At 44.5% G+C, this 15646-nt stretch overlaps 1 protein-coding gene across 9 annotated transcripts in view; it reads right to left on the bottom strand.

Moving 5' to 3' along the window:
* WIPF3 (WAS/WASL interacting protein family member 3) overlaps positions 1–15646 on the bottom strand; it is a 69370-nt gene continuing 53724 nt past the window's right edge. For all 9 annotated transcript variants that reach the window (XM_051963454.1, XM_051963452.1, XM_051963453.1 and 6 more), the window contains exons 4-9: positions 14309–14440; positions 12318–13019; positions 10985–11134; positions 9992–10093; positions 3386–3462; positions 1–731 (exon numbers count right to left, since the gene is read on the bottom strand). In XM_051963454.1, the coding sequence (XP_051819414.1) occupies positions 708–731; positions 3386–3462; positions 9992–10093; positions 10985–11134; positions 12318–13019; positions 14309–14440 (1187 nt within the window). In that variant the 3' untranslated portion in view covers positions 1–707. The remainder of the gene's footprint in view (positions 732–3385; positions 3463–9991; positions 10094–10984; positions 11135–12317; positions 13020–14308; positions 14441–15646) is intronic.

Here is a 15646-nt window from a genome sequence, read left to right as displayed (position 1 = left end):
TTTGTATGGAAACAAAATTCCTTCTTTTTTATTAAGGGTCATATTTACATTAGGCAACAAAAACCACATATCGAAGATCAGAGGGAAAGGGGGAAGAGGGCAGAGAGCCATGACATCCCGGTCATTCCGCGCTGACGGGTGACATCCATCGCTACAGTGCGGGTACACCGCCCGTCCATCCATTCTGCAAAAGGCGTTTTTTGGTTTCATTACCTAGCTGGTGCAATTAAACTATGAAGTCGTGTCGTTGATGAGTCGCCATGTGCTCTTGAACACAGGGATTAGCTAAAACTTTTCTAAAGCTAATTCAAAAAAGGTTTTCTTTTTCTAAAGACACAGGAAGGGCCAGCCCACCGGCTATTTACAGTCACGGAATGAACACTGGGCAGGGAGAGAAGCGGACGTCCTCTCCCCCGTAGCACTTATCAGCTGGGGCAAAGCTCCTTTTTGTACTGCTTTGGACAAACGGGCTGCCGCGATCCGGGCGCGTGAAAAAATAAATCACTAAAATAAAATACAGCTACAACACCGATTCAAAGCCTGTGCAAACGACCTAACTAGAATAAATAAGGGCTCGCTTCCGAGCTGTTTGTCAGATGAAAAAAAAACACTTGAGTTTGGTGTGGTTGCTGATGGCGTTCCTGGGCAGATCCTCCATTCCACTCTACGAACCAGGACGTGATGAGAGACTTTTACTTCGTGTCTTCTTACCGTAGGGTTTTCAACGGTAACTGTAAAGATAAGACAATTCTGAGTTCTGTGGTGAGAAAGGCTGCCTTACCCATTGATCTGGTGAAGGGATGACCTTCCAGGCCCTTGAAGGCTAGAACTCAGGGTTATGTAGGATTCTTTGATTCTTCAAACTGAAATGTCACAAATGCAGGCCTGACTCCCCCTACCCAAAGAACCCAAGATGGCATTTTCTAAAAATCTCGACATTAGTTTTCCCTGGTAACCCTTTATTGAACTGGGTTAGATGATTCCAGATAAAACATGAACTTAAAATGGAATGAAATCATTGACAAAGTTGACTGTGTGTGAGGGGCTCATATTCCCCTGGAATCCATTAGGGGCAAGAAGTGACCTGCCTAGGATTCCAAGACAGACCTACTGGATTTGTGGGTGAGAAACCCAGACCATTCTGCTCCCAGCACTACTGGACCTCCCAAGTTTGAGCGTATAAATGAAACAAACCTCATGGAGTCCATTCCTAGCTTTAATGATTCAATGGCTTTTGGTATTTCTCTCCAAGAGACTACCTGCTTCCTGCCCAAGGAAGCTGGAATGGTCTCCTGGGAAATCCTGCCCAAGGAAGCTGGAATGGTCTCCTGGGAAATCCTGCCCAAGGAAGCCAGAATGGCCTTTTGGGAAATCCTGCCCAAGGAAGCTGGAATAACCTCTTGGGAAATCCTGCCCAAGGAAGCTGGAATGGCCTCTTGGAAATCCTGCCCAAGAAAGCTGGAATGGCCTCTTGGGAAACTGTTCTATTTCATTTTTATTTGTGAAACTATCTTTAACCAGTACTTTGTGATGCTGAAGACTTGGACATTTTGGGTGAGAACTTCAAATTTTACTAGAATGGGAGATTTCAGCTAAACACAAAGAATAATTTTCTGGATGAGGATAATTAGGTATTGAAGTAGGCTCCCAACAGAGACCGAAATGCCCATTTTTAGGAACAAGACTAGTTCTGGCTCACCTGGAGAAAGTGCAATGATGCTTTGAGTCGGAAGAGTGGGGTAAGAAGACCCCAAGAGATGCTTATTGATGATAACTCACCTTTATAAGGCACTTGAAATGTTACAAAGATAATCATCCTCATCATTTCATGTGTTAATATTGGCTAGAAAAAGGAACTAGGTTCCTTCCAAATGATTTGAGGTCCCTCCAACTTAGAAGTAGGAGAGTGTGAAGGACAGAGAAATGAATTTGAGTCAGGAAGGTCTGGGGGTGAATGGCCTCAGGTGCTAGCCATGTGACCCCGGGCAAATCACATAAAGCCTCTCAAACCTCAGTTTCCTCATCTTTAAAATGGAGATAGTTGTAGCACCTCTGGCAGTGGCTGTGAACATAAATGAGAGCATCCCTGTACAGTGTCTTGTAGACCAAGTGGCAATTGCTCTGGCCATGGTGCTGAAGCTGGAGAAGGCCCCCAGAGGGATTTCATTTTTTTTTTTTTTTTGCTCAGGCAATTGGGGTTAAGTGACTTACGTAGGGTCATAAAGCTATAAGTGTCTGAGGTCAAATTTGAACTCAGGTCCTCTTGACTTCAGGACTGGTGCTCTATCCACTGCCTCATCCAGCTGCCCCGGGTTTCATGATTCTAAGATCCTAGCACTAGGGCTCCTGGATAAGTCACTTTCCTCTCATTTCCCATCTTGCTACTGGAGGGGTCAGCAATGAGCTCGTGATGCTTCAATAACATTCTTGGGATTATTATGGACTCAGAACTGGAAAAATGTGAAATGCCAGAATAGGAAGGGACTGATGTAATGTTTCCAACAATAGCTCTTAAAGACGAGAACTGAACTTCCCAGTGAGAAAAGGGAAGTCAGCTCTTTAGGGTTAGGAAGCCCAAATATCTCCAAGTTGGGCTAAAAGACTGCCCAGCATTGCCCAAAGTACTTCCCCATCTCTTGTCCCTTTGGCTCCTCTGGTTTTCACTTGAGGTCAGGAACTACTGTGTGATTTAGATCCCAGATTTAGAGCAGGAAGAGACTTAAAAACTCATCTTTATTTACCATAGAGGAAGCCCAAAGAGAGGAAGTAATCTGTGCCAAATCACATAACTAGTAAGTGGCAGAGCTGAGATCTGAACCCATGTCCTCCGATCTACTGGACTGTGTGACCTCTCGCTGGACTGAAATGAAGACCCCTAAAAATAACTGTAATAATGGCTAAGCCCTGTGGCAGAGGCGGTGCCCACCTGCATTCACAGGGGAAGCTTTCTCCTATCCCATATAAATTCCCCTTTAGAAATAATTCTGGTCTCCTACAATACACCCCAAGAGAAGCCAGAAAAGCCCTGTTTTCATAGTAGATTATTAAAAATCACATGTTTCATGTATAATCTACATCAAATTGCTTGCCTTTTCAGTGAAGAGGAAGAGAAAGTAGAGAGAGAATTTGGAGCTCAAAATTTTGAGAAAAATAATGTTAAAATTGTTTTTATACATAATTGGAAAAAATAAAACATTAAATTAAAATTTTAAAGTGGACATCTTTAAAAATTCTGTTTTTCATCTTTGTTTAAGGTAAATGAGTTTTTTAAGGGAAAAATTGGGGTAAAACTTTTGACAACTGGAGATAAAGTTTCCAGGCTCATTCTGTATCTGTCTGGAGAAAATTCCAGAGGCTGGCTTGACATTTAGAGACCTGCTGTTACCTGAGAGTTTCGACCCTTGGCATCCTCGGTGCCCCGGCCGGTCGCCTCTGCTGGGACCCAGGAACCTGGAGTTGGGCCTGAAAACAGCAGATGTGATTAATTAATCAGGATTAATTGGCAGGCTACATACAATTCCGAAAAAGACCAAACATCATAGGACCCTATGGCCTCCTATAACCATATGCTGACGCAGTAAAACCATTTACCAAAGAACACCTTCATCCACTAACCTCTTCCATTTCAATATTTATCCTCACCCCTATTCTAGCCCTCTCCATCGCCCTCACAATTTGAACTCCTCTGCCCATACCCAACACACTCCTAGACCTCAACCTAGGACCTGGAGTCAGGACAAAGAACATTGACTGTTTCTGTCTCTGCAAGCAGCAAGGGTAGCAAAGTCACTAATGATTCAGCCAATCAACTGAAAACCTGTGAATTAAGAAGCAGGAAGACTGGGTTCAAAATCTGCCTCAGACACAAGCCTCTGCCCATTTCTCAGTTGCCTCATCTGTAAAACTGAGGGTATTGGAAGATATGACCATTAAGATCCCTGCTGGCTCTTAATCTATAATCCTGTGAGTTTCCCAGCATAGGTGATCACTTTCTTATTCATAACCTTTGCTTTAGACATAGTCAGAGGAAGCAAAAGTTCTTGTTCTCTCTGTTTTGTATACAGTAAGCGCTTCATAAATGATCATTGAATGAAAAAATAGATGCATGTTTGAATGGAGAATAGAATAAATTATCCAATTTTCTCTATCTGTAATGAGTGTCCTTCAAGATTCTCCACATCACGGCTGTTTTAATAGAGATCTGTCTCCCAGGTCATGTCAAAAGTATCTGGAAGCAAAAGTTCTTGTTCTCTCTGCTTTGTATACAGTAAATGCTTCATAAATGATCATTGAATAAAAGAATAGATGCATGTTTGAATGGAGACTAGAATAAATTATCCAATTTTTTTTATCTGTAATGATTCTCCTTCAAGATTCTCCACATCACGGCTGTTTTAATCGAGGTCTGTCTCCCAGGTAATGTCAAAAGTATCTGGCCTGAGAAATGTGTTGTTGTCCCACTGGCTCTGGGCAGCTCTAGAGTTACTCTAGCTCCCTCCTAATCCAATCCAATCAAGGATGAGCTAAGTGCCTCCCAATCTGCAGTCATTCCAAATGCCATTGATGTCTTTCACCAGAATTCAATAAGCAATTATTGAGCACCTATGGCTGACCTCAAAGCCAGGAGGTCTGCCTCTGAGACACACTGGCCGTTTAACCATAAGCGAGTCACTCTCACTATCCCCAGAAACAAGTCAGTCCCTGCCCTCAAGGAGCTTACATGCTGTCAGGACACAACCTATAAACACGACAAATAAGTACAACATGCAAATCAATAATACAAAGTAATTTCAGGACAGCACAAATAACAGGTGAATGGGGATGCTCAAAAAAAGTTCTGTACAACAGAAGGAAGGAAGCAAGTATTCATGGAGGGCCTCCTATGTGCCTGGCTTTGGGCCAAGTGCTTCACAAATAGGATCACTGGATCCTCAGACAAATCCAGCGAGGAAGATTATTGTGGCAGGTGGTGGTTAAGCGACTTGGTCAGGGTCACATCTGAGCTGTGGTTTGAAGGAACCAGGGAACCAGGTGAGAACTCTCATTTGGATTTAACCCTTTTAAATTCATCAATTAATCACTAATGATAAGATCCGATCAACTGAAAACCTTTGAATTAAGAGGCAGGAAGACTGGGTTCAACATCTGGCTTAGGCACTTACAAACCTCTGCCCATTTCTCAGTTGCCTCATCTGTAAAACTGTGAATGATTTAGCGATTCTCAGCAATACAGAGATCCAAGACAATCCTGAAGAACTTATGATGAAAAATGCTACGGGCCTTCAGAGAAAGAACCAATGGAGAATGGCTGCAGATGGAAGAAGACTTGGAAAAAACTGCATTATCTTATTTGGTTTTGGTCTGTGTTTTCTTTTGCAACAAAGCCAATATAGAAATATGTTTTGCAAGATCACCCAAGTATGTCCATAGCAAATTGCGTACGTAAAGGGAGGGAAAGAATTTAAAATCTAAATACAATTTAAAATTGTTTTTACATCTAATTTAAAAATATTAAAATGTTTTTAAAAATAAATTCAATGATCATTAATTCAACAACTAATCATGATTCCAGAGAACTCACGAAGAAACATATTAGCTCCTATCAGAAAGACAAAGGGTTCAAATGAGATGCAATGTTTTTTTGGATGTGGCTACAGAATTTATTTTGCTTGGCTATGCTTGGTTATTTAATATTTTTTGGTTTTTCTTTCTTTTTTTAAGGAAGATGGTCAGTGGAAGGAAGAAAACATAAGATTTTTGGACCAAAAAAATTAAATAATTTTTGGAAATTTATTTTCGTTACAAATTTGAATTTTTAAAAAGAATCTGAAAGGCAGCCAGAAGGAGAAGGGATGTGGAGTACAAGGAACTGCCAACAAGCTCATTCAGTTGACGGGTAGCTAAGTGCATGCTGAGGAGTAATGTCCAATCAACCTGGAAAACAGGCTGACTCTGGAGCACTTTAAATGCCAACCTAAAGTGTTTGTATTTGAAAAGAAAAGCAAAGGGGAGCCCTTTAAGCTTCTTTAGTTGAGGATTTACACGGTTTCAAGTTAGGGGAGGGAGGAGACTGGAGGCAGGGAAGGTTATTAAGAGGCTCTTGCAGCAGTCCTAATTCCTCATATTTAGAAATCTCTTTTAGATAAGTCAGAATAAATTATCCATACTTTGTAAATGCATCTTTTTATGTTTTTCCATTTGTTCTCTTTTCCTTTTTGAATATTTCAACTTCATCTTGGTGAACTAAGAGGTAAAGAGATCTTAAGCATGTCCGTTAGGATAGAGAGGGGCAAAGGCCAACTCCCCAAGACAGGCATCGGGGATGGTGGGAATAAGGTGTTTAAAGCCCTGAAAGCATAATAATAATAATAAAACATTCAGAAGTGGATGAGCCTCTGCTTCAGATACTTATCAACTATATTATTCTGGGCAAATCTCTTGGCTTCTCTAAGCCTCAGTGTCCTGATCTGTAAAATGAGGAGTGGAGACAATGTACTTCCTGGTAAATACAAGCACAGGATATGAGGATGAAATGTATGTATGAGTGTGTGTGTGTGTGTGTGTGTGTGTGTGTGTGAAAGGGCATGAGTATGGAACAGAACAATGAATTCTTGGAGGAAAGATGACATTGCTTTTCTAAATCACAAAGGAACCCGTTCAAAAGTGAGCCACAGGAAAGAGGAGCAGATTTGGAAGTATTAGCAGAATTAGAATAATCAAAGACTGGCCCGGTATTAATCTAACAGCTCCTAGCACTGGGGTTCCCAAGGACAGGCACTTACATGCTTACTGAGTCTCCCCAGGGCTAGTCCCTTTCCCAGCCCCCCATCCTGAACTGAGAGGATGAGCTCATTTCTTAAGACATCAGTTCATAGTGGCTTTTACTCCTTCCTGCCAAGGATGGGGACAACTCATCACAGAGGATGCTAACCACGGCCCTTCAGTAAAAAAGTGGAGAGGGCGGCAGCAGGAGGCATTAAAAAGCCTTCATTTCCACTGAGAATTAAACTTAAAGCAGGGGGCCCACTTATAACAGGAGGGCTCTGCATTAACAGGAATTTCCTGTTTTTAAACTCTCAAGAAGATTACAAGGTATCTGAAGAGGAAGAATACCTTTCCCAGAATGACTTGGGACAGAAATTTCTAACTTAGGCTTTGCGGCTAGATGTCAAAGGATTCAAGTTTATTAAATGAGGAAAAATTACATCTTTCACTCACCTCTAACTGAAATTTAGAATTTCTTTCAATTATGTAAGACCATGAATCTATTCTGAGACTCCTTCTGAAAAGGGGTCCAGAGGCTAACTAACCTGCTTGAGGGATCCATGACACCAGGAAGGAGAGGAAGCAAGAGGACTTACTGCTCTGTCCTGTTCACATCAGTGTGTAATTTCTCAAAGATACAACAGTGAGAAGAACAAAGGAGAAGAATAAGAATTAAAGAAATCTAGAATAAAAAGGCTTATTTTTCAGTTTGGGATGGGCGATTTCATCGACGTGGCCGTCTCCTCCATGACACAGCCCTCAAGCATTCCCACAGGGCCGGCCTGTCTTATGTGATCTCTGTCCATCTGTATATGAGATCACCACAGGAGGTCCACTCGGTACAGTGGGGGCCCTCCACACTTTCTCGTGACTTAGCAAAGGTTCCAGGGGAGCTCATGGGTCGTCCATCTTTTCCTCTTTCTCAAAGGACCATTTTTTTCCTTTCGGTGACATCTTTAATCATTCCTTGTTGGCAATGTGTACTGCCTGGTCACACCCATCAGGCAACTCTCTGTTGCTATCTAGGTAAAACTTTTTTAATTCTTTGGAGACTAGCATTTGATGACTCCCCACCATACCAGCAATTCCTGAAACAATTTAGTACCAATATGATAAAAAAAATTCATCGTATCTTTCTCAGGGTTCCAATGTTATCATAATAAGGAACTGGTGGTTCCTTCTCTGATCTCATGATATCCTTGGTTCTATTTCTTCTGTCTTAGCAAGAAAATACATTGTTTAGAGGTAGTTTCTGGGTTTTTTGTTATGGAGAACTTTATCACTGGGACATCTCTGGGATATGCTGACAGTTCGTGTAAAGATCTAGCCTTTTATTCATGTCTCATTTGAAGGTCCACAACTTAAATGGTTAATATATGCAGAGTGCTTTGAAAAATCTTTGTTGTTTAGTTGTGTCCAACTCTTTGTGAGCCTATTTCAGGTTTTCTTACCAAAGATGCTAGAGTGATCGTCTATTTCCTTCTTCAGCTCATTTTATAGATAAGGAAACTGAGGCAGATGGGGTTAGGTAACTGGCCCAGGGTCATACTAGCTGTCTGAGGCCAGATTTGAACTCAGGGAGATGAGTTATCCTGACTCTAAGCCCAGCACTCTGTGCACTACAGTGCCCCCAATTGCCTCCAAAAACCCTGGATTAATATAATTAGCAACGAGGATAATGGTGATGGATCCCATCTTCTCATTTTTAGTCTTTATTTTAATTTTGATCTTTTGTCTCACAAAGTCAAGAGTTAATGATATAGATGGCTAATTAGAAAGTGACTCATTAGTAATAAGCCTTTCCTGCCTTCAAATAGAATCCATTTTGGGTTTTATGATGCTATTTGATGCTCCCATTTCTAGGGCCTCCAAACTGTCTTCTTAAGAAAAATAGCCAGATTTAGAGGAATGGTGTTTTGTTATTGTCTGCAAATTGTTAGCATCTGTTTTACTCCTGCATCGTTTTCCACTTTATTTTTTGCCATCTTCCCCAATATCAACCAACCAGACAATACATCAGTATTAACATACATACATATATATATATATAATATGTATATATGTATCTACATATAGATACATATATACATATTACATATATAGCCAAAATATCCATATTATATCTATATCCAAATATATCCTCCTCAGATGCAAGATAACACCAACTTTGCCAGCTCCATCAAGAGGAAAATGATTCACAGGTTCTCCTTGGAAGGTTAATTTTTAATTAAGGACCTTTACAAATTAACTCATGCCTTCACTGAGATGTAGCCTAGTGAAGTGGATATAGCAACGTTAAGTAGGATGGTTTTATTACGACTGGGTTAAATTGAATACCCATTTACTTAAAAACTTGAATTCCATATGCAACCTTCTTTTTCTGTTCTTTGTATGCTAAAATGTTCCTGTTGGCTGATGACGTCTGTTAAGTTTATAATTAAAAAGAAAACTGAATTAAAGAAATAAAAACAATGCATTTGGGACCAGAAAAGGTAATTATATATTTGCTATAATAATGTAACAAGATGAACAATTATATAATGATATAATCCATCCTAGTTGCATGACTCGAGGATTAGACCTCACTCCTCATTTGTAAAAGGAAATCATAAAACTTTTATGTCTGCTTCACAGGGCTGTTGTGGGAAAGATATTCCAGACAGACCTTAAAGCATTTATAGAAATGTGAATCAGTATTTTTTCAATAAATATTTTTGGAAAACCTTGGAATCCAAGCATTTGAATTTGAACCCCTACGGAGACACCTGTGGGACCGTGGATGGCCATCTGACGGTCACGACTTCTGGGCTTCAGTTTCCGCATCTGTAAAGGGACGACCTTGGTCCACATGGACCTCTAAAGCTTCTTTCAGTTCCAGATCTATGACCACAATCCTTCAAGAGGCTGAATTACATATTCATTATAATGTTATACAATATTTAAAGGTAAATACACAAATAAGTGAGAGCTCTATGATCTTATCACTCAAGGAACTTAAACTCTTCCCAACTTATCTGTGATTTTGCAGTTAAATATGAGGGAGTTGCCAATGGACTCCAAGAATCTGAGTGGTTCTCCCAGGGTCGCACGGCTCATAAGGAGTCTAGGCAGGCTCCGAACCCTGATCCTGAGGCTGGGCTGTACTGCTGATCCTACTCCATCTAATTCGCTGACTTCAGAAATTTGAGAAGGAAAAAGATTCTTTGCCCAGAGGAGCCATACTCACTTTTGGGGACCTTACTGGGATACGTCTTCTGGCTTGGCTTGTATTCGTCGGGAGGAGGGAAATCTTCTACCGAATGAAAAGTAAATTTCGACTCAAAGTCATCTGTAGAAGAAGAAGAAATAATGAGAAACGTGCCAGTTAATGGCAGTCCTGGGCATCCAGCCTGTTTTTGCTCGGGGAGTTAGCCCCCAGGGTGGCTCTGAGTCTGTAGGCTGTTCTCTGTCTCTTGCTTGATCACATTCAGAGTGATTACAGTTAGTTTTCCAAACCGTCATTTGGTGTATGACGGACGAAGGAAGGGATGGGGAGCCGGAGTCCAACCAGAACCCCCCGAATGTGCGCCCGTGTGCCTATTGTTCCAACACAAATAACTTTAAAGTGACAACATAGGAAGTTTAACTGCCCCCAGCTACAAAGATGTCCCTCCCGTGGGCAGGGACAACTCAAAGTGAAGCTGACCTAAGGCCGAAGGCGGCCTCTGGCGCCCTGAATTGCCATGGGCAGCCCTGGTTAACTGGGGGTTCCTGCCCCTGCCCCTCCTGGCTTCCTGAGGCACCTCAGCTCCCCTGGAACCTAGGCAGGGTCCAAAGAGGAGGGCCTCATATTTCCCAGGGCCTCCTCTCCTGACAGTGGGCCCAAGGCTCCAGGAACTCCAACCCCCATGGGCCCCCCTGGTCTTTGCCCCCCAGATTCCTCATGCACACGGCGTTTCTCCTTCCAGCTTCCCAGCTTTTCCCGGCTGGTCTGTCCTTGTTGTACAGACGCCTCTGGGAGGCAGTTTGCCCCCAGCCCTGCAGAGAAGTAGGCGCATTTTCATATTTATAACTGTCCAGGGCAGTGGGAATAAAATTCCCTCCAAAACCATCTGCTTCATAAACCTCAGCGTTCACATTGCATCCCTTGGCTTCCCAAGTCCATCAGAAAAGAGAAACTGCTGAGGATGCTGGGAGTGGGAGGGTAAGTGGGCTACCTGTCTGGGAGCCATCATCTTACCTGTGAGGTGGAAGTTTCCATTCTTCAAGGGTGCCCCAGGCTGCGGGGCGCCCACCCAGGCCAAGGCCTGCTGACTCTTGCTGGACAGCTCTGTGGTTGGGGATCTTGCCGGGGGTGCTGGAGGTGGATTCAGCTTCCCACCGCCGGTCCCTGAGGAAGAAGATGGAGCCTTATTTTGTCCAAGTGCAAAATCCTCCAAGAGGAGATTAACAAAGGATCTGGCTTGTGATTCAATTGCTTTACCAGGGAGGAAACACCTTGCTTTGAAACTTAAAGTCTCAGGGAATTGTCTGAAATCAGTTAGTCAGTCAATGCTTACTAATCAGAATCAGCATTATTAATAATGGCTTATCAATTACTAATAGTTTATTTGACCAACTATTATTTATTGGTTTATTTAATGAGAACCCTTTACTAATAATATTTTATTAATTATGAATAATTTAATTACATTCAGTTATTCCTTATTTTACTTAAAATAATTTATTGATAATTGACATTATAAAACAGCTGAAAAATAAAAATTCTTTTATTATTACTTTCAACAGATGGGAGAGAAGGTTTATAGTGAGGTAGCTCTGACGTGCTCTTGGTCCCTTTTTTGGGTAATAAAGCCAGAGATTTTCCCCAAGGCCTTTGCTGGCTTCTCCAGGGCACATCCCGGGAAAGGTTTCTGAACACCTTTATTCCTGTGGCCCCTCTGACCGCCATCTTTTTCCCAAAGATCCCCAAAGGGATCTTTGTTCCCTTTATTACCATGTCTACTCCTTCTATCCAGTGTCTATGAATGGCTTTAATTGTGCGGAAGGAGATAAGCAAGAGATCTCTCCTCTCCTCCTGGCAGTATCAGTGTCCTTAATTGGAACATAGGGAAACTGAGGCCCCAGAGAACGGCCGACTGGGCCAGGGTCATGGAGCTGGCTCTGGGACAGCGGGAACACTGGAGTCTTGCTCTGGAGACGGAGGCCGGAGCTCAGATCCTGCCTCTGGTCCTTCTCACCCTGTAACCCCGGGAAAGGCTCCTCGGTTTATTTTCTCATCCAGAAGCTGACAATAGAATGTTCTATAATCTTTTGCAACAACGGGAAGAAAATATGACACTGATTCAGGATGTGCTGGTGAGTGTTTAACAACCAGCTCTCTGTTAACTATTAAATGAACGAACCCACGACTTTTTTTTAAGCTTAAGTATTATTAACACTCTTGGGGCAGTCAACAAAACAATCAAGGAAGCCCTAATTTGCAGGGCCTGTGGATTTCTGGGGCACAAATGCTCACATCAAATATTTAACCACCAGCTCTCGTAGGCAGAGCGCTCCCGGAGTCCACTTACCTGCCCCTCTGCCAGGTCTTTTCTTCTGCACCAGGATAGTGGACTGAGAAGCCGGGGGAGTGGGGGGGAGGGGGCCGGCCTTAGGGGACTTGAGAGGAAGAGTAGGGGCAGCGTCACTGTTACTAGCGGAGCCCGGCAGAGGTGTCGGGGGCAAGGAGGACCTGGGAGAAGGAGAGGAATAAAGAGGGAGGGGTGGCGGCGGGGGTGGGGGTGGGGGCGGAGGAGGGGCGGGACCAGAAGCTTCTGCAACTGGCCCAGGAAACCCACAGGGGGGGAGCAGAGGGAGAGGGGGCGGAGGAGGGGGCAGGTTCAACGGCCCGATGGCGGGCTTCGCCCCCTTCTCGCTCTGCACGGGTGGAGGAGGAGGAGGAGGAGGTGGGGGCGTGGGGGGAGGGGGTGGGGGACCCACGGTGGGGGGCGGGGGGGCCGCGATCTGGGCGCTCGTCTTGGTCATCGGAGCGGGAGGAGACACGAGGGGGGGCTTGACAATGGCAGAGAGAGACACGGACTGAGGGAGGGGAGGGGGCGGCGGGGGAGGGGTGCTGGGAGGGGGAGGGGCGGGCACGTTGGGGCGCGGAGGGACGGATCGGGAAGGGCCCGATGCTTCAGCCGCATGTCCGAGCCTGGGAGACGCGGGGGGGTTGAGCGGCCCGCTGATGGCCTTAGTGGGAAGCCGAGGGGATGGAGCTCTGGACCCGGCACCTGGAAACCGAAGCGGGAGTCAGTGACGTCACCGCGAGCCCAAGAAGGGTCCGGGGGGGGGGGGCAGGCAGCCCTGGGGGCCTTCCGCCCCCCCCATTTCCCTCCCCCATGTGAATAACGGGCGGGAACTCCGTGCCCCCAGGAGGGAAAATAAGGGGGGGGGGGGCTTTGTCAGGATTCCTTCCCTCCCTCCATGGGCTCCGCCCCAATAAGGATCATTAACTAATCAGAAAACTCGGCAAGGGCAGTTTCTTCCACTTCCCAAAACCTCCCTGAGGGATTCTAGCGCAGAATCAGGGGCGGAGGGCCCCGGCTCAGAGCGCGGTGAGAGCGGGATCGGGGGCATAAGGACCTGCCCGGGCCACAAGTGCCACTAAGACCCTTGTGGGCCTTGAAGAGTTGGGGAAACGGGCACTTCTGTAACCCCAGTTACGGGGGACAAGCGGTCTGTGATTTGGGCAAAACCCCCATTTCCCTCGGCTGTTTCTCGATTCAAACCGTTCCACAGCATTGAGCCTTGTTCCTTCTGTTCCAATGAGTTACAGTGTTCTAAACTGGGCTCGGAAAAGGACCGAGACAGCCCCAAAGCCCCGGGGACAAGTGACTGCGGAGACACTTAGTTGTAGCACTTAGAACTTAGCCAGCCCGGGACTTCTCTGCCTTGTCAAAGGCAGTGGATAAAAGCATCCTTAAATGCCCTTAAAAAAATTACTCTCCCCCAAATTTGGGAGAAACTTTCCTCTGCTCCCCTCCTTTCCCCTTTCTCTTCCCCTTCCCTCTCTGTCCTTTTCTTCCTTCCTTCCTTCTCTCCCCCTCCTCTCCTCTTTCTTTCTTTCTCTCTTTCTCTCTTTCTTTCTTTCTTTCTTTCTTTCTTTCTTTCTTTCTTTCTTTCTTTCTTTCTTTCTTTCTTTCTTTCTTTCTTTCTTTCTTTCTCTCTTTCTTTCTTTCTCTCTTTCTTTCTTTCTCTCCCTTCCTTCCTTCCTTTTTTCCTCTCTTCCCTTTCATTCTTTCTTCTCCCTTTTTCTTCTTTCCACCCTTTTCTTTCTTTTCTCCTCTTTGTTTCCTTGTCTCTTCTTTTCTTTTCTCTTTCTTTCTCCTAGTCCCTCATGAAAGCAGGTTCTGAAGCCAGAGACCCTGAGTCCTACCTGCCTCAAATCAGTCACTTAATTTCCCTTCACATCCTCATCTGTTTCGAGGTCCCTCTGGCTGGAATGACGTCAGAACCCCCCTGCGCTACTCTCCCCCCCCCCCAGCCTGTTCCACTTTCCTCACCCCTGTGGCCCCCTTACCTGAGCCATCTCTCTGGCCCGCCGGTCTCAGCACTGGAAAGCCCCCTGCAAACAGACCTCCCAGGGCCTGTGGGTTGCCCCCTCGGGAGTTCCCGGGAGCTCCTCCGCTTTCTTTGTTGGCTCCTTTTGAAGCTGAGGGAAGAAAGGGGGAGACGGCACCGAAATCAAGCATCCCGCAGCTAGCACCCCTGGTAGCTAACACAGCATGGAGCTCCCGGAGGCCGAGGCCCATTCTGGCTTTCTCATAAAGCTCAGCAGGAAGGAAGTGTCTCTAAGTTCCAATACCAGACAGTCTGTGAAAGTGGGTCCAGCCAGAAGGCCTATTTCCACCAGAATGGTCTTCAGCCCCTTCCCCTCACCCATAATCCCCTCAGAAAGAATGATATGGCCCCAAGGAGGGAATCCAGAATGAACCCTTGCCCACAGCTGGCTTGAATTTCCTATGTCCAGAGAGATACCTGTGCTAAGAAATTGCAGACGATGAAAAAACCCCTCGGTTGTGGCGTGAATGAAAATCTTGGGCAAGAAATTACAGTTATCTGTTCGGTTCTGCAAACATATATTGTATCTAGGATATACTGCAACATATCTAACATATATAGGACTGCTTGCCATCTTGGGGGGGAGGGTGGAGGGAGGGAGGGGAAAAATTGAAACATAAGCAAGTGCAAGGGATAATGGTGTAAAAAATCACCCTGGCATGGATTCTGTCAATACAACGTTATTATTAAATAAAATAAAATTAAAATTAAAAAAATTACAGTTATCTCTAGAAATTACAGCTGTCTCTTATTTCATATTCCTCGAGAAATTAGGACACAGTGCCCACTGGTGGATGAAAATGGCTAAGTTTTCAGAGCGTATTTATTTGTTTAATCTTCAGTTTTTTGGAGGCTGGAAGAATTCTGGTTAACTGGATTTCTTAGTTAACAAAAGCAGAACAGCCTCCCTTCTCCCTCCCTCCTTGTTGAAATTTCTAAAAGTATTTGTCCCTAAGAACAGGTCAATGAGCAGAAGGAAAGGTCTTTGAGGACCTTGGGATGGGTGTTTCAAAGCAAGCATTTCATCATTCATACTGAATTCCTAAAAAGAAGCCTTGGACCATTTCCTTTTTTAGGGGATTTTTCTGCATCTGTGAAGTGATGGGGTTGGACTTTGGAGTCTCTTCCAGGTCCACCTAGGAGGTCTGGGTACTGAGAACTACAGCCATCTTTACACAATATTTTATCTACAGGGTAGATTGTGGACTGAGCCCAAGAGACAACGATGGCCCCACTTGGGGAGAGCCAAAGCTTGCCATTAGCTCGTTGCCTTAGGACCCACTTCTTTTCTTCTAAA

The sequence above is a fragment of the Antechinus flavipes genome, chromosome 5, assembly GCF_016432865.1.
Source record: "Antechinus flavipes isolate AdamAnt ecotype Samford, QLD, Australia chromosome 5, AdamAnt_v2, whole genome shotgun sequence".
NCBI classification, from domain to species: Eukaryota; Metazoa; Chordata; class Mammalia; order Dasyuromorphia; family Dasyuridae; genus Antechinus; species Antechinus flavipes.
This window is presented reverse-complemented; position numbering and strand designations above follow the sequence as displayed.